The following is a 17,785-nucleotide window of genomic DNA, read 5'->3' on the forward strand; positions in this document are numbered from 1 at the left end:
GGTCATGGCTTCGTGTGTTCATTCTCGTTGAACTTGCTTTGCATTTCATCATGAACACTTGTGTTGGGCTCCAAGGAGTCTCGTAGTCATGTTTGGACAACCTGACATTCCAGAAAGTTTGCCAGCTAATGCATCTTACCGTTAGCTAAGACTAAAGAATGATCCGGTCTGTTTGCATTTCCGTCATTCTCGCTGTACTCCCACAGCCCCCGCACCTCCTCGGAGTTCTGCAAGACGTCGGCCCGCTCCCTGGTTGCCCACTACCACGACGGCGCTCTGCCCTGCTATTGTGACAAAGCCGGCTCAACAAGCCCTACCTGTGAGCCAATAGGAGGCCAGTGTCACTGCAGGCCTCACGTCATTGGCCGGCAGTGCACCCGCTGCGCCACAGGCTTCTACGGCTTCCCCTACTGCAGACGTGAGTGCCCTCTGCTGGTGGAGTTCAATACCGATACCGTGCTCACTAGTCGTACTTCAGCTAGAGGAAGAAAACGGATGCTTCAAAGCATACAAACAGTTTTAAGCAAAATTCTTGACAATATACGCTCACATTCAAATCGATTTTGCTACTTTGCTGCTACTATTTACAAAGTGAATTTGAAATGGATTTCGAGACTCTTGCAATTTCTTGTCTCCCTTTTTCAATACAGAACAGGGTGGATAAAATTCCACTATAAACAGTTCGAAAGGTTTTTGTTTTTTTTGATGGTCCTTTTGGTAGCAACTAACCGAACTTGAGCAGAGCTACTAAACCAGTTTATCAGATTTGACTCCAGCTCCCATCAGCGTCCGTCCACTAACCCCCGCCGGACCTTCCTTCCACCTGCAGCATGCGAGTGTGGGCGGCGTCTGTGTGACGAGGTCACCGGAGAGTGTATCTGCCCCCCGCAGACAGTGAGGCCCGCATGTGACGTGTGTAAGGGCCAGACCTTCAGCTATCACCCCTTGCTGGGCTGCGAGAACTGTGACTGCTCTCTGAGCGGAATTCCCTCCGGAGACTCAGGCCAGTGCCATGTCACCACAGGCCAGTGCACGTGAGTCACAGCCATGTGCCGAACCAGTGTTTCCCAGTGCGCGTGAGTCACAGCCAAGCTGATTCGCCTTATGAAAATATTCAGAGTCGGACAATGGGACGTATCTGAGCAGGGAAGATGTTGCACTGTGCAGTAAAGTAATGTTTCAGTTAAAACTACCCACTGGCCTTCTGCAGAGGCCTGTGATGTAGAGGGTACATAGAGAAGCGGCAGATATACTTCAGAGAGCTGGTCTAGGACCAGTCTTCACTGTTCACGTCTTAATTAATGCTGTTGAAACCTGTTCCTTGTATGGACCCTTCTGATGGTGCTGCCTTACATATCTGTAAAACTACTTTCTCAGCTTTCTGAGATGTGAGATGCTAAGACGTTGGCCTCTTATGTAGTTGGCCTACACACCTGCAGTTATTTTTTTACCTGTTTATGTTGTGCCTCCGTGAAGTGTGTGTATGAAGTGTGCCATGTGCTTGCGTGTCGCAGCTGTAAGGCCAGAATAGGTGGGCGGCAGTGCTCGCGGTGTCTGGCCGGCTATCACGGCTTTCCGGACTGTGCTCCGTGCTCATGCGACAGTGGTGGGGTGATGCCGCAGATCTGTGACCCTGCCAACGGCCGCTGCCTCTGCAAGGTGACGAGCACAACCTCACCACTCCAGATGAAAAACTGCATCCTGTTCACACAAGAGTGATAGAACAGTGACGTAGGAGCGATGCGAGAATGACGTATGAGCGGTGCGAGAGTGACGTAGGAGTGGTGCGAGAGTGACGTAGGAGTGGTGCGAGAGTGACGTAGGAGTGGTGCGAGAGTGACGTAGGAGCGGTGCGAGAGTGACGTAGGAGCGGTGCGAGAGTGAGGTAGGAGTGGTATGAGAGTGACGTAGGAGTGGTGCAGGATTCTCTCTAAAATTTCAGAAGGCACACACACATGTCCAATGTCATCTATGGTACCTTAGTTTAACAGCTACAATGTAATCCTCCAAACCAGGAAATTACTGCTTACGTTCACGTCAAAGAACATTTGCACATGTTTTCTGTCTGACTAGTGAACCCCAGGGCAGCTGACACGGTCAGGCCATTACCTACATTATGAGGACTTGTTGGGAATCACCCATGCACGGCCATGGGCCGTGGAGCTGCGCGTATACGGTGCGCCCGGGTCTCGGTGTGACTGTGCGTCTCCTGTCCTGTCGTGTGTTATCCAGAGTAATGTGGAGGGACCACGCTGTGATATGTGTCGGAGGGGCTCCTTCCACTTTGACCCCGCCAACCCCAAAGGCTGCACAGAGTGCTTCTGCTTTGGTGTCACCCATCAGTGCCACAGCTCAGAAAAACGCAGAACAAAGGTGTGTGTAGGTGTGTGTGTGTGTGTGTGTGTGATCATGCATCTGTGTGTGTCTGAACATGTGTATGCCTTCCACGCTTTTCAAACCTTGCTGACAGATGTGTGTATGCCCCTTTTTGTGATTGACGAGTTAACTATAACCCATCTTTACCCCCCCACTACCCCCAACACACACACACATACATGCAGTCAGCCAGAATGCTGCCTATAATGGTACCATTTCTTTCCAGAACATTCTCTGCCTCTTCTACTCACTTTTTGCCTGTTTCTCTAAAGAAATACCCTGATGAATGACACAGTTACCATGACATCCTCTTATCGTTCTCACTCGTTCTGTCTTTCTCTGACTTTCAATCTTTCTGTATCTCTCTCTCTCTCTCTCTCTCTCTCTCTCTCTCTCTCTCTCTCTCTCTCTCTCTCTCTCTCTCTCTCTCTCTCTCTCTTTCGCTCTTATTTGCTACTTTCCAGTTTGTAGACATGCGGTCATGGCGCCTGGTGACCCCTGAGCTGGAAGAGGTCCGATCTGTCCTGAACCCTCTGAGCAACACTGTGGTGGCCGACGTTCAGGAGCTTTCTCCGTCTGTGGTGCAGCTGTACTGGGTGTTGCCGCAGACGTACCTGGGGGACAAGGTGACCCGCACACTGAAGGAAGCAAATAACTGCACCTTTAAATTTGAGCTTCCAGACTGTCTGAAAGGAGTTATTCCAAAGGAGAAACATTTGTGTACATATCGAGTTACATTTTCATTCATATAAACCAACAAGAGCCGTATAATAGCAATAACAATGAGGGCAGGTAGCAGCAGGCTGTTATATGTGACTTTGTGTGTTTTTCAGGTGTCGTCATATGGGGGCTACCTGACGTATCAGACCAAATCTTTTGGCATTCCTCATGAGGGGATGAAGTTGCTGGATAAACAGCCTGAAGTTCTTCTCAAGGTGTTTATCACGTTCCCCGCTGAACCCACATTCCAAACAGACGAGTCGTTTGTGCTTATCCTAGGAGGAGATCAGTCCCAGCTTAGTGTCAGCGCTGCCTCTCGCTAGCACGGCAGCTCGCTCGCATGTAAGGTCGCTGTGTTGTTGTTTTTTTTTCTCCCAGGGCCAGAATGTCACGCTGGTGTACCAGGAGCCTCAGTCTCCCACCCCAGACAGACCCTACCAGGGCCGGGTGCAGCTCGTCGAGGTAACGCCATGTCCCTTCGGGTGGGTTACAGACTTTATGACTGGGTCGCCCCTGCGTGGAGGTGTGTCTGCAGACAGCTGTTTCCAGTTAGCAGTCCAGCGTGGAATTTGGGATGAGGCAATGGCTCACTTTGTTAGCGGGTCATATCATCTCTCAGTGCAGCTCCACGGGGAAACTATCACATTTAATTGGGACATTTTTTCAAAGCAATTTCTTCCAAAAAAAAGGGAAATAAAGCACAGCGTTCTGGGTTTCATTAAGGATGGTAGCAGGTGCGCGCTGATTCCCAAATATGTAACCTTGACTTTTTGCTAGAAACCTTAATGTGGAATTGCCGAGGGGAGATTTTCCTTATTTGAATCTACTGTTGTTTTTAACCCAACAGGGCAACTTCCGGCACTCCGGTACCAACCGTCCCGCGTCGAGGGAGGACATGATGCGCGTGCTCGCAGGACTGCAGGGGGTGTGGCTCCGCGCCCTGCACTTCTCCAGCAGCCAACGGCTGAGTGTGGGCGGGGCCGGACTGGAGGAGGCCAGCATAGCGGGCAGCGGCAGCCCCGCCCACACCGTGGAAGTGTGTGCCTGTCCCCCACGGTACGCCGGAGGCTCCTGCCAGGTGAGGGCGGCGTCGCTTGTTTTTTGCGGTTTTTTTAAGCACTTCCTCGTTTGGTGGCGATGTTTATTTAAGATAGCCGTGTTAGAGCCTCATTCTGGATTTCTTCTGGAGTGGTTCAGGTGGCGGTAGCGTCTCCTTTCTTGTTTTGACTCAGGTCACTGCGGTGTGATTTTGATCTCTGGTTCCATCATGGAGTGGGTATCAGATGGGCAGGCTGTGAGCAGGTCACTCAAAGCACTACTCTGAATTATTGTTACTAGGACCTTCTGTGCCAAACTCTTCTAGGCAGAGTGTTATGGAATATTAACCAAAGAAACTTTGTATACTGTACAAGAAACACATAAAGTTGTGGTTTAAACACAAAGCTGAAATATCAAATTGCCTCTAAAATGCAGGACGGAATTTCCTCCTTTCTAAGCCAATCAAGAGCAGTGTTAGGAGACTGAATAAAGCTGAGCTTTACAGTGACGGGTTAAGCCAACGCTGCCGTCCAGCTGCCCCGACATGCCATGCCACACCCACCTTGTGATGTCACAGTGGGCACTTCCAGAGAGTATGGAGGACAGACCATATATGGTAAAAGAATGGTGGAAAAACCCTGCAAACATGACCAGAGAAATAGGTTGGCTGTTTTTGTTACACAAGGCTGGATATATGAACAAAGATGATAAACTGGGGTTTTTTATTTATTTTATTTCATTAAGAAATTAAGCTAGTGCTGCCTTTAGTACTTTGTTTTGAAGTAAACTGGCTGTATTTGATCAAAAGTAAAAACAAGCTCAATGTGGAATATTTTAATATGTTTAGAAAGGTCAGTACTTTTGCACAAATCTAAGTGCTTCAGGCAGCTCTTGTGGTTATCAGGAATCCCCTCATCCCAGGAATGTTCTCTTTTTGTGAGTATCAGAATACTCGACCAATTAACCACTCAGCTGGCCAATCTTAATAACCTTTAACCTTCACCATAGTTACCAAGTCTGTGTGTCAGACTGATGTAAAACAATGATATGGTTGGGTGCTATGCTCCTGCTGTTGTTTTCCTGCTGCCGGTAGCCATGGCAATAGCGACACAATTCTGCGCACACTGTAGTGTAAGAACTTGCCCAGAAAAGGAGAGGGGAGCAGAAGTTCAAAGTCTATAGCCTGTGGGGATGAATAATTCAGACGCACACACACATACACAGGGCGTGCCGGGACACCTTTGGGTAGGGCGCGGTCGATGTACATTACGAAAAACGGACAGTCAGTCAGTTTGTACACAGTGTGTGTGTGTGTGTGTGTGAGTGTGTGCGTGTGTGTGTGTGTGTGCGTGTGTGGAGTGACACACCCTGTCGGCTCTACGCGCCATGTGCCTGATGATCTGGATTGTGTGATTCAAGAATGAGTACCACATGTACTCACTGTCTGAATCTGAACTATCTGGTCTGAGTTGGCGACCTTTATCTTAGACACACACATCAGTACGTTTAGCACTGCCTGTGTTTCTAAAGCTGCTCCTCACTGTGAATGACTGGCCCCTACTGCACAGTTTTCTCTGTTTGTCTTTGCTACTATTCAAACACATGCAGTCCACCACCGTGCTCATGGGTCCTGGTGCACTTGCTCAGAAGGATTCTTCTGTTGCATGAAGCTTTATTCTGGTTGTCTGTGTTTTTGTATACTGTGGAGAGGGTTTCCAGTGCATTCTAAGTGTGTGTGTGTGGTGTGTGTGTACACATCCTCTGTGCTGTCATAGTGCTCTCTGTGAGTTGTGCTTCCTCTGCTGCCCCGTCTGATTCATGTATGAGCACGTGTTTAGGGTGTGTCCTGTCGCGCTCTCCTATTAAAAACACACCTGCCCTCACACACATTCACATACAGTTAGTTTCAGCTGCGTACGACGGCATGGTGCAGAAGTGTGTGAAGCGGAGCGCGGGGATGGCGAGGAGCGGCGGAGTTCTCCGGCTGGCTGCAGCCTGGGCGCTCCTGGGCCTGTGCCTGGCCGGACCCCGACCCTTCCACAGAACCTCGCGACACCCGTGGAGGGAGAATCTGGACAGGATGCAGGCCGCTCACAAGCCCACTCTGACTGAGCAGAGGATTCAGTTCCCTTCTCTAAATGACCGAGACTCGCAGAGGATTCAGTTCCCTTCTCTAAATGACCAAGATTCGCAGAGGATTCAGTTCCCTTCTCTAAATGACCAAGACTCGCAGAGGATTCAGTTCCCTTCTCTAAATGACCAAGACTCGCAGAGGATTCAGTTCCCTTCTCTAAATGATCAAGACTCGCAGAGGATTCAGTTCCCTTCTCTAAATGACCAAGACTTGCAGAGGATTCAGTTCCCTTCTCTAAATGACCAAGACTCGCAGAGGATTCAGTTCCCTTCTCTAAATGACCGAGACCCACAGAGAACTGATATTCCTGGACTGGTGACCAAGGTAAAATCAAGGGTCACTGGAGGGGTTTGGGATCAGGTTGGATGACATTTGGTCAGTGGGTGATTTTGTAGGCAGTGCTACTAAAGTTTTGATTACTTGCATTTAGGTTAGACTAAGTCTTAGACTAGACCATGGATTTAGGTTAGAAGTCTTAGACTAGACTATGGATTTAGGTTAGAAGTCTTAGACTAGACCATGGATTTAGGCTAGACTAAGCCTGGTCTTTGAGTTATTATGAGAGCAGTTATTCAGTACTGACGTCCCCTCTTGAAGCAGTATGGTCTGTCAGGCATGGCAGAAGAAAAAGTATGTTGTTGCAGTAGGTTATGAGGATTGACTGGTCAGTAGAGTTTGAGTTACTGTGTACTGCTGTGTACTGCTGTGACATGTGACATGAATCTTGTGACATGTTGTTGAGAAGGAACATATTCTATATAACTGAACAGTATTATGCCCATTATAAATAATCTGTCTTTCTGTCTCTCACTTTGTGCTTTTCCCTCCTCTCTCCCTCTCTCTCCCCCACACAGAGATGTGCTCCTGGTTACTATAGAGACAGGAGTGACCGCTGTGTGCCCTGCGCTTGTAATGGACTTTCAGATGACTGTGAGGAAAGTACAGGAAGATGCCGGGTAGGAAACTCGCACGCGCGCACACACACAGACACACACGCAACGCATTCAAGCGTTTTTCCATTCATACATTACTGTGCCACCGTGCTTCCTTCAGTATGGTAACAGCACCGTCAGAGTGACCCCTGAGAGAGCACTCACCAAAGCTTTGGCGTTTTATTTCTCTTACTGTGCTTTTCTACCTGCCAAATTACAGGAAATGATTTGCTTAAAAAGCTCAGTGCTGCTTTAGTTGATGTGGACATAATAATTGCTTCCTGAGAGCTAAATGAGGTCATGATTCAAACCCACAGAACCCTTTAGACGTGCTTGCTTTATCTGTTAGTTCTCAGGGACTTACACTGTAGTTTGGGACCGTATCAGATCTTGATCTCTAGTGTTCAGGGTCAGATCCTGACCTCTAGTGTTCAGGGTCAGATCCTGACCTCTAGTGTTAGAACAACTTCTTGGTGTAAAAAAATATAAGAAAAGATCAGAGAAGCATCTGAGCTGATATGGATGTACACAGATGCAGACACATCTGAACAAGTGGGAACCTGAATGCACAAGTGTACACACACACACACCCACACACACACACACACTCATACTCACAAACACAAGGCTGTGCACACAGTATTGACAAGATCTTCAACAACTCCAGACAGGATTTTTAAAAGCTTCATTCCTGACTGAGTGTTGGAGTGCGAGCTTCGTCAGGTGAACCTCATCAGTGACCCCCCAGTGACCCCTGTTTCTGCTGTGTCTGCCCTGATAGAACTGCCAGGCCAACACCGCTGGGTACCACTGTGAGCGATGCAAGGAGGGCTACCACGGCAACGCAGCCCTGAGGACCTGCCGGCTCTGCCCCTGCCCACATGGTCACTACGGCAACAAGTGAGTGGCCGCTGTCCAGGACCAGAGATGACGTGAACAAACCCCACTCGGAAATAAGCTTTACATACACCCTTAACTGTCTGCGTGTTCGTTTACATCAGTAGCTGTATGTCAGCGTGGCACGTTAAGGCATAGCTCCGTCGCAAGCGGAAGTCGAGCTTGTTATCATTTTTTTCCACGTGCTCCACTCGCCGTGCAATGATGCCACGTTTGATGTTTCGTGTTGTAGTTTTGCTGTGGGCTGTCATGAGGTGAACGGAAGATTTCAGTGTCTCTGCAAACCGGGCTACACTGGAGAAAGATGCGAGAGGTGAGATTCTTCAAGTTCTTCAACACAAGCATGGTGGCGTGAGCGTCACCTGCTAAATAACTCCCTGTTCGTGCACATGGCACATACAGCGCTAGTGAGTGTTGATCTTGAATTAGTGGCAAGTTCTGTATGAGCGTCTAGCCTCTGAAAGCAGTTCATATAATGTGGTAAAAGTAAGCTCACCACTAGCAGTGCTCAGTGTTCATGTCAAGGCACTAAACTTTGTTCCCACGCTCCCGTGGGAACACGAAATGGACACCCTGTCCTAGAGCAGAGAGGCGCAGAGACCACATCACTGTCACTTCAGCGGAGGGACAGGACTCCATTAAGCCACCATTAAGGTTTCCTTTCTCGCCCACTCAGGTGTGCCCCTGGTTACTATGGCAACCCAGAGGTTTCTGGAGGCAGCTGTCGGCCATGCGACTGCAACGGGAACTCCTGTTCCCCAAAGACTGGAGGTAGAAAACACCTTTAGTGTTTTCTTTGTTTATTTTTTAAGCTTTTTGAAAAGATCAAGGCCTAGATATTTCTCAGATAAATAATAGTGTCAAAGAAAACCTCTGTTGTGTGGAAGACATAAAGTTTAGATTTAAATAAATGGAATTACATAATGGAGACTACTTATTGTTAAATTGTTCTGTATTATATTATATTTCTATATCTGTATTTCTGCTCTTGCAGTGTGCAGTAACTCACAGGAACCCAAAGACACAAACACGCATGAAGAATGCCCGGGTATGCAAGACTAGGCGCTTTCTTCTCCATGGAATTCGGGGTGTAAAACTAGGAGAATGATGGCTATCTCTGCTTCCCAACAGTGTGTGACAGCTGTGCTCAGACCTTACTAATCGATCTGGAGAGGCTTGATGACAAGCTGGCTGAGATAAAGCTTCAGCTGGACACAGTGAATTCCAGCTCCACAGCTCGTGACCGTTTAAAGAAGCTGGAGCAAGCCATCGCTGCCACAAAGGTATTTTTATGGAGGTAACAAAAGTGCCAGTTTCCATGTCCTGCACGGCAGATCCAGTCATGTTAACGCGATCGCTGTTTCCTTTCAGTACGTGGTGACGGATTATGGCGCCGTGGTGGACAGGCTGGGCCCTAAAGTGGTGGAGCTGGAGCGAGACTCGCACAGCCTGACGGGAGACGTTAACCTGCTCAAACAACAGGTACTGATCCGGCTGGCCACAGCTACAACTGCACAGTGTAGCGTTGGATGGCGATTGTCACAGATCATGTGATCCAAAAAAAACATTTTGGCCATCGTGCGAGCTGCTAATTTAGTGGCGTTATGGAGGGAAGCCCTGAAAAGCCTTAAACATGATTTGTGTGTTTGTTTGTGTGTGTGTGTGTGTGTGTGTGTGTGTGTGTGTGTGTGTGTGTGTGTGTGTGTGTGTGTGTGTATGTGTCTAGGCTGAGAAGAGGTCAAAAGATGCCCGAAAGGCCATCGAGAGGCTGGAGAAAACTCACCAGAAGGCTAAGGACCTGAACATTCAGACACTGGACCTACTCAGGAAAATCCAAGGTAAACACACCCACTTTCTTATGCGTCGTTTAGTCCGAAATGTGGTCATGTTTGCATGCAAATGACTTCAAATTTAAAACCTGCAACAAACAGCAAAATGGTCCGATTCTAGCTAGTGAGTCATTCATGCATAGTGTCCAACATGGACATAAATGATGTCCGTTCGAGATGCACTACTTTCCCACTTTCACTTGTATAGTGTTTTTTTTTGTTGTTTGTTCTGCCTGATCATGTTGTGAAATGCCAGACTAGCTCTAAAGAGTCAGCATAGTTGGTTCTGCCTGATCATGTTGTGAAAAGGCAGAACAGTGGTGGAACACTGTCCTCTGTCTCTCAGACCTGCTAAAGCAGTTGAGTGACCCGGAGTCCGACGGGGGGACACTGTCCACGGTGGAAACCCTCCGGCTGCTGGAGCAGGCGGAGAAAATGGTCAGGGAGATGGAGAACCGGAGCTTTGCACCCCAGAGAAGCGCAGCCGAGGAGGAGCTGGACGAGGCGAAGAAGCGTACGTTTGCACCCGGCAGGCTGACCTGCCGACCCTGCCACACACAAACACACACACACACACACACATATACACAGGCTTCTGGGTGGAGGCCACGGAAGGAGCTTGTGGAGTGATGCAATGTGGTCTGTCTGTACATGAATGGAATTAAACCATCTATAAACCGAAATCATGATTCCTGAGGCTGCGTTTGTGTGCCTGTATATCTCAGTTCTAGAGTTCATCAAGAGCAACTGCACAAAACAATATGAACAGAACCAGCAGGCTGCGAAGAAGATCGGTGAGCTTCTGAAAGACTTCGAGGCCAAGCTGAAGGAGCTGGAGGAGGCCCTGAAAGAGGCCAGAGACATGGTGCAGAAAGCCAACAGTCAAAACACCCTCAACTCACAGGCCCTGACTGATCTGCTGGTGAGATCACCGCAAACACACACACACACACAAAACAATAAAGATCTTTCATAGATCTTTCCACCAGATTTCTCCATCACCGAATGGAATTAGAAGTATAATGTTAAAGTGCAGAATGGACAAGTTCATAAAAAAGGCGCATTTTCCCCTTTAGAAACGAATTAAGAATTTGGAGAAAGAGCGAGACAACGTTGCTAAGGATATCGTCATAGCGACGCGGCAACTTAAAGACACGGACAACCTCCTGAAAAAGCTCAGCGACAGCAAAAAGGTATAATTAAAGAAACAAGCAACAGGGGTGCTTTTTACGTCGGACTCAGCCTTGGTCGCTGATGTGCTCGGGTCTTGTTCTTCCGACCCTGCAGGAGTATGAGCAGCTGGCGGCCCAGCTGGACGGTGCCAAGACGGACCTCAGCGACAGGGTGAACGACATCTCGCGGGCCGCCGGCATGGAGGGCCTGGTGAAGAGAGCGGAGGACCACGCGGCCCTCCTCGACAGGCTAGCCCGTGAGCTGCAGGAGTAAGGCCTCCCGTTCGCTAGTCGTCGTTGTCGTCTTCTTGTTACGACTGACGGGGTTAATAATTAAGGGCAGCTAGTAACGACGTCGTTAGCCGTGTTGGCGTCCCTCGTCCTGCTCTTTCTGTGCATCTTCTCGGAAGGCCTTCGCTTTGTCCCTTTGTTTGTTTTGGCAGATGTGCTGCCGCATGTTACATCGAACCCCTGGCACCTCGCCTGCTGCTCTCTTGTTGCCAGAGACATATTTGAAAATCCAGAGGCATGTGTTCACCTGTGCCTTGGCTCTGCGCTCGTGCAGGGCGAGAAGGGCTGATGGGTTCTCTCTCTTCGCCCGGCAAATCCTCGGGGAGTTCCAGGGGAACTGTCGTCTGCTGGAAGGCCTGGGATCAGGGACAGGCCTGCTGCGTGTCTGGCTGACGTGTGCTCCTTCCGGCAGGGCAATCCGGAACTCGAGTGGGCGCGGCGACGTGAAGGATGCTCTGGCCGCCGTCGACGCCTACAAGAACATCACGGAGGCGGTGAACGCGGCAGAGGAAGCGGCCAGGAAGGCCAAGGAGGCAGCCGACAAGGCTCAGAAAGTAAGAGAGAGGCCCACGAGGCTTGAGACAGACATGTCTATTGCAGCTAAGACAGTACAGGCCCTGGACAGAAAATGGGCGTTATTAGAATTACGGTATTAGCATCACATTAGCAAATGCAATTAGCATTTAGCAAACATGCTTCTAATGGAATCTGATCATTTCAGAGAACTGTTTAAAACGCGACCTAATTTGCACTGCTGTTTCGTTATGTCTTGTGTGCGTGCAGGATGTGAGTCAGGGCGATATACCCAACAGATCAAAAAATCTGAAGGACAAAAGCAACCGGCTCCTCAAAGATGCTAAGAATGCTGCCAAAGATCTTAAACGTGAGCAAAACACTTCGCTTTCTGTAACCATTCCTGAGTGTGAACCACGTCCACTTTATGTGATGTTAAATCGGAATTATTTGTTGGACAGAAACAGGTTATTTTATGTGATTTCGAGTTATGTGGGAAGGATCGCTCACTGTTCCACCCTTTGATGGGTTTTTGCGTATCAGAAGTCACGGAGGATCTGACAAACCAGCAGGAGCGTTTGGAAGCTGCAGGGAAGAAGAAGGCCACGCTCGAGAAAAAGCTGCTCACCATCACCGACGGTCTGAAGGGCGTCCAGCGAGGTGGGCGGGCTTGATCCTGGTTGTAGACTTCCAAAGACTGCCAGTGTAGACCTGCCATTATAGACCTTCTGGCCAAGTAGACAATGCTACTAGACTCTAAAAAAGATTTATGTGGACATTTCCAGCTAGCAGTAAGATAAGTGGCTCACAATTCTTATGGAGTTTTATCATGGATATCTTTCAAAATCGTACGTATCATGAAAGGGATTGAGCTGCCCTTTCTGACCCTGGACAGCACTGTTAATCTGTTAATCTGTTAATCTGTTAATCTTGTCCCCTCTGCCTTCCAAAGACGACATCGGTACGATGATCGATGCAGCCAAGCGGAAGGCGGCCGCGGCAAATGCCTCTGCCACAGACACCCTGGACAAGCTGAGAAGCATCGGCGACGAGGTGAAGAAGATCAGCCTCACACCGTCCGGCTCCAACATCGACCGCATGCTCGACGACGTGGACATGACAGGTGAGCGCACGCACGCACGCACACCGCTTCAGTATACGCTGATCAGCCCCATGTTTGGGAACGTGTGTAGAAAGGCGGAGTCTCGGGTCAGTCTGGTCACCTCTGACCAAAACCCTCCCCCGTGCCCCTCCCCCAAACCTTTTTCACTTTTTCCACACAGTGAAGAATCTGAGCAACTCCATCCCCTCTCTGCTGGATAAGATCACCCAGGTGGAGAGTCTAAGCTCGCAGATCGACCCCAACAACAACATATCCAGCAACATCAATCGCATTAAGGAGCTTATCGAGCAAGCGCGCGATGCCGCTAACAGGGTAACGCCGTTACACAACGCTAGAGTCTACTGTGCTGCTACACACTGTGCGGCTCGTTTGGGCTGCATCACTTTTTAACAAAGCCTGGGACAACAGAGGATTGCAGTCCTGCCGTCTGTCCCGGTTCTGCAGATCTCCATCCCCATGAAGTTCACAGGCAGTGAGTACGTGGAGCTGCGGCCGCCCAAGAACCTGGCGGACGTGCGAGCGTACACGGCCTTCAACCTGCTTCTGCAGCGGCCCAAGGGGACGTCCCGCGGAGACGGACGTCGCAGGCGCCAGCAGACTGCCCGCGATGCCGGCGACCTCTTCGTGCTCTACCTCGGCAACAGCGACGTGAGTATGACCCGCGCGAGCTGGGTTGTGCTTCAGAGTCCTCAATTCTTCACAGTGCAGAGCTGTCAGTTCTTACGGTGTGTTTCTGTCTTGACCTGCAGACATCTAAGGACTACCTCGGCATGGCTCTGAGGAGCAACGTCCTCTATTTCATTTACAAGCTGAATGGGAATGTTTACGAGATCAAGTCTGACACCATCACGGACTCGGACCCAGAGCCTGCCTTCTTTGACAAAGTGGATGTCTACAGGTTCGACTACGTCACTGGACAGAGAGATCACTTATCCTTGTAGTGCAACTTCTAGGAGCCGTTCTGGGATGCTAACTTGCCAAATATGTTTTATAAAAATATGCCACCTTGAATGCCACTTTATGCCACTTTAAATTATTTTTAAAAAAATATTTCTCATGATCTTTTTTTAAACTAGCCTCTATGAATGTGAACAGGAATTGCACTGTATTAAATGAACGCACATTTCACTGTAGAATTTACCAAGACGCTGAGGTCAATCTCACAAAACTATTCACATCGAATAAACCTGATGAGCCCCTGACAAACACGAAGCAAGGAGAACCAAATTACAACCTGCTGGACCTTGACCCCAGTGAGGTGGTCTTCTATGTAGGAGGGTATCCAGATGACTTCACCGTAAGTTTAAATATGTTATGAAACTATTCCTTTTTTTTAAATTAGAAACAACATAAACTTGAAAATGCACCGATTTCTCTTCTTTTAGCCTCCAGATCCTCTTAAATACCCCAAATACAGGGGCTGTATTGAGCTCTCCACCTTCAACGAGAGGTTCATAAGCTTGTACAACTTTAAATCACTGAAGCCTGACAACGTCACGCTACAGGTGCCGTGTAAGAGGTAAGGCACGTCAGACTTCCGCTGCAGACTTCCCACGCTTCGCTAAAGAGCTGTGTAACAAGTAGAGTGGGGGGATTTTGTATTTGGAGCAGGGTGCTTTGATCATGTTTGACTGCAGTAAGTAAATGGCTCACTGTGCTTGTGGTGCCCCCCCTCCATCCCCAACTCCCCTCCACCCCTCCGTGTTGTGTCTTTCACCCACCCAGATATGTGCAGCCCACCGTGTCCGAGTACTTTGAGGGTTCAGGTTATGCTAAAGTTCCGCTGGACAAGGTTTCCAGAGTGCTGTCCCTCGCGCAGGCAATGGAGACGCGCGCGGAAAACGCCGTCCTGCTCTACATCGGAGATGAGGTCAGCTTGGGCATCTACCCACCCTTCTACAGTGTCGCCTGAAAGAGACACGTGACTGCTAAAACGCGTACAGTTGTAGTGGAGGGTCACGTTTTCTACACGGTTCCTTTTTTATATCTGTTTCAAGGTCGTTTTAATGTCAGCAGATATTATTGCGTCTTGCTTTTGCTGGGTAAGGTCAGAGATGTCTAGCCTGGCCTTTTCGGTTCCGGCTCTCGTCCTGGCCCATCCAGCAAACTGGTCTTCCAGAGCCAGGGAATATGTAGCTCGGATGTGCTTTGAGCTGGAAAACAGCAGAAACCGGAGCACTTGAAGGCGTGAGGCTAGGTCGAGGAGCGCCGCGTAGGGTCTCGGAGACACTCTCTTGGAACGTGCTGCTTGGGGCCCAAGACTCACGATTTACATATGCCTTTTTCCCGTCTTACATTCGTCTGCCTTTCTTCCAGAACTCCTACTACAGCATCACCCTGGAGAAAGGCTACATGGTGTTGCGCGGACGCGACGGAGACAACGTGCTGGAGCCCAGGAAGAGCGAGAAGAAACAGGATGTGGTACGGCCCGAGCTCCGTGCGTGCCGCTGTCTTCGCCTCAGATGGGGATGGCGCTCGTTCGGGTTGAGGCGTAGACATAATGGTTTAGCTCGTAGGTCGCCGGACGTTTTAGCCTCCAGGATGGAGGGTTCATCTAGCTTTGCGTGAATGGTTGTTTGACTCAGGTACGGCTACAGAACAACAGCCCAGTTTTGTCATTTACAATATGATATAGGGCATTCTCTCCATCCCAAAAACGCATTTGAAAATCAGTGTCAGTATATCTAAGGACTGGTGTCTTAGACATGGTTTAAACTTAACAGACTAAACAGACTAAACATCTGCGTTAATGGTGAATCACTATTGGAATAAATATTAGTCTAGGCTTGGACCTGGTCTTGGTCTGGAAAAGGTGTTGGTGTTGGTGTGTGCACAACAGTGATATCAAGTGATATTAAAGTGATACTACATTTGGGATGTTGGCCCACTATAGTAAGTGTATTTGGCTAATCTGCTATATTACATGGGTAGAACCTCAAAAAAAAGACAAGCTGTCTGGCTAGAGTCTGTACCCTTAGTCAGAGTCATTACATTATTCTAAAAGAGCCATGAAAGAACAGTTTGGCTTAGACACAAACAGGTTACAGCAGCTAACGGTCTAAACAACCTTTACATGGGCATTCAGTCTGTCATGGCAGAAAATGGACACACTCGTCGCTCACTCGGATGAGCTGGCTTGCAGACTGGATGCTCTGTGCTCTGCTTTCTCGGCGGCGGGTTTGGTTTGGTTTGGGTCTGTCCCACTGGAGAACTCGAGCTCGTTTTTTTTGTGTGTGTGTCTTTAGAATGGCGAGCTGAAGGTGATCTTTGACAGTGCAAACCAGATCGTGAGGGTGCGAATGAAAAACACAGAAGTTCTGACCGGGCCGTACTCGCAAGGAAACTTCAAAAGCTATTATATCGGAGGCGTTCCCAGCGATTTGAGAGAGAGGTGCGTCTTTCTTCCTTTTCTTTTCCAACTTTGTACAGAAAAATATGTACAATAAATACAACCCAACAAATAGCTTTTCACTTACAATGAATGCAAGTATAATGTACAAGAAACCCTGTTTTGGGAATGTGGAGTGCGTTCTTGTTGCTGATTGGGGCTCTCTGGTACTGTGCTCACAGAGACAACATCACAGCAGTGCCTCTAAAGGGCTGTGTGTTCAGCGTCAACGCTGCCGGCAGAACTCCGACCATCGCGGAGAAAGTGGGCGTGAGCCGAGGCTGTCCCAAAGAAATGCTGGTATGGGGAATCTGGGAATGTCGGGGTTACGTTAAGGGATACAGGGGATGAGTGTGGTGTGAAAACACGGAAGAGTGCAGCGTTCTTTTATTGGCAGCAATATTCTTAGTCTTCCTCATAGCAAAAGCAACAGGAAACTCACAGAGCTCCAGGAAACAAGGTGTTCGATTTTCACTGTGTCTGTCGTGCTGTTTTTTGCAGACCTCCAGGAAGGCGGAGTTCTGTACAGGAGGGTCCTTGGAAGCCCCGCCCAAGGACTTTGACCTGGCCGGGGATGTGACGCTGTCTCTGGGCTTCAAGAGCACGGAGAACGAAGGCCTACTCCTGCAGAACAAACAAGCTGTTAGTGTCACACAACCACACACACACACACACACACACACACATATACCCACACACACACACGCAACCTCACACACACCCACCCACACACCCACCCACACACACAACCTCACACACACACACACACACTCATGTATGCTGCTTGGTTTGCTGCTCCAGGGCCGAGATCTAGGGCTCAGAATGGTGAACGGATCTGTGATGCTTCAAATCCAAGACACCGTGTGGAAATCCAACAAGCAGTACCAAGACGGCGAATGGCATTATCTTACTGTTATCAAGCGTGGACAAAGGTATGTGTCTGTTACATCTTGTGAGATGTTTATTTTCTTTGTCAAAAGTAAGTAAAACACTTCACAGTTCCCACTGTTCTTTTCTCCGTGCGGTTATCAATTGACTGTAGGTGTGTGACCATGTGACAACCTCTTGCCATCCCTTACAGTGTTGAGCTCCGAGTCGATGAGCAGGACGTGGGTGAGATCCAAGACTCCATGCCTCAGACCATCAACTCGGATAACATCGTCTTGGGCAACGGCGACTTCACAGGCTGCCTGGCTAATGTCTACTTGAGAAGGTCACTGTCAGTTCCGCAGTGATTTCTGTATGCCGTGATCAGTACTGAGGCTCATGTCCTCTGTCACATCCATAACGTCATTATACGTAGTAGTGTCTGCAGTATGTGTATTATCACTGTGCTGTGAGTTAATAATGAAATGCACTTTAAGAGCTGAGA

At 48.9% G+C, this 17,785-nt stretch overlaps 1 protein-coding gene across 3 annotated transcripts in view; it reads left to right on the plus strand.

The window, feature by feature from the left end:
- si:ch211-241e1.3 (laminin subunit alpha-3) overlaps window positions 1–17,785 on the plus strand; it is a 64,333-nt gene that overhangs the window by 37,570 nt on the left and 8,978 nt on the right. For all 3 annotated transcript variants that reach the window (XM_081695217.1, XM_081695218.1, XM_081695219.1), the window contains 36 exons: window positions 207–418; window positions 830–1,034; window positions 1,515–1,659; window positions 2,233–2,373; window positions 2,841–3,002; window positions 3,210–3,311; window positions 3,475–3,558; window positions 3,944–4,174; window positions 7,123–7,224; window positions 7,982–8,100; window positions 8,330–8,410; window positions 8,774–8,868; window positions 9,092–9,145; window positions 9,229–9,380; window positions 9,469–9,579; window positions 9,824–9,935; window positions 10,273–10,440; window positions 10,652–10,848; window positions 11,003–11,119; window positions 11,214–11,368; window positions 11,802–11,943; window positions 12,173–12,272; window positions 12,446–12,562; window positions 12,855–13,025; window positions 13,186–13,337; window positions 13,470–13,673; window positions 13,775–13,923; window positions 14,160–14,322; window positions 14,411–14,544; window positions 14,751–14,895; window positions 15,342–15,446; window positions 16,271–16,416; window positions 16,596–16,713; window positions 16,915–17,055; window positions 17,215–17,345; window positions 17,495–17,626. In XM_081695217.1, coding sequence (XP_081551343.1) covers window positions 207–418; window positions 830–1,034; window positions 1,515–1,659; window positions 2,233–2,373; window positions 2,841–3,002; window positions 3,210–3,311; window positions 3,475–3,558; window positions 3,944–4,174; window positions 7,123–7,224; window positions 7,982–8,100; window positions 8,330–8,410; window positions 8,774–8,868; window positions 9,092–9,145; window positions 9,229–9,380; window positions 9,469–9,579; window positions 9,824–9,935; window positions 10,273–10,440; window positions 10,652–10,848; window positions 11,003–11,119; window positions 11,214–11,368; window positions 11,802–11,943; window positions 12,173–12,272; window positions 12,446–12,562; window positions 12,855–13,025; window positions 13,186–13,337; window positions 13,470–13,673; window positions 13,775–13,923; window positions 14,160–14,322; window positions 14,411–14,544; window positions 14,751–14,895; window positions 15,342–15,446; window positions 16,271–16,416; window positions 16,596–16,713; window positions 16,915–17,055; window positions 17,215–17,345; window positions 17,495–17,626 — 4,995 coding nt within the window. The remainder of the gene's footprint in view (window positions 1–206; window positions 419–829; window positions 1,035–1,514; window positions 1,660–2,232; window positions 2,374–2,840; window positions 3,003–3,209; window positions 3,312–3,474; window positions 3,559–3,943; window positions 4,175–7,122; window positions 7,225–7,981; window positions 8,101–8,329; window positions 8,411–8,773; window positions 8,869–9,091; window positions 9,146–9,228; window positions 9,381–9,468; window positions 9,580–9,823; window positions 9,936–10,272; window positions 10,441–10,651; window positions 10,849–11,002; window positions 11,120–11,213; window positions 11,369–11,801; window positions 11,944–12,172; window positions 12,273–12,445; window positions 12,563–12,854; window positions 13,026–13,185; window positions 13,338–13,469; window positions 13,674–13,774; window positions 13,924–14,159; window positions 14,323–14,410; window positions 14,545–14,750; window positions 14,896–15,341; window positions 15,447–16,270; window positions 16,417–16,595; window positions 16,714–16,914; window positions 17,056–17,214; window positions 17,346–17,494; window positions 17,627–17,785) is intronic.

This window comes from Electrophorus electricus, chromosome 13 (genome assembly GCF_041902795.1).
Source record: "Electrophorus electricus isolate QZ-2024a chromosome 13, ASM4190279v1, whole genome shotgun sequence".
Taxonomy (NCBI): domain Eukaryota; kingdom Metazoa; phylum Chordata; class Actinopteri; order Gymnotiformes; family Gymnotidae; genus Electrophorus; species Electrophorus electricus.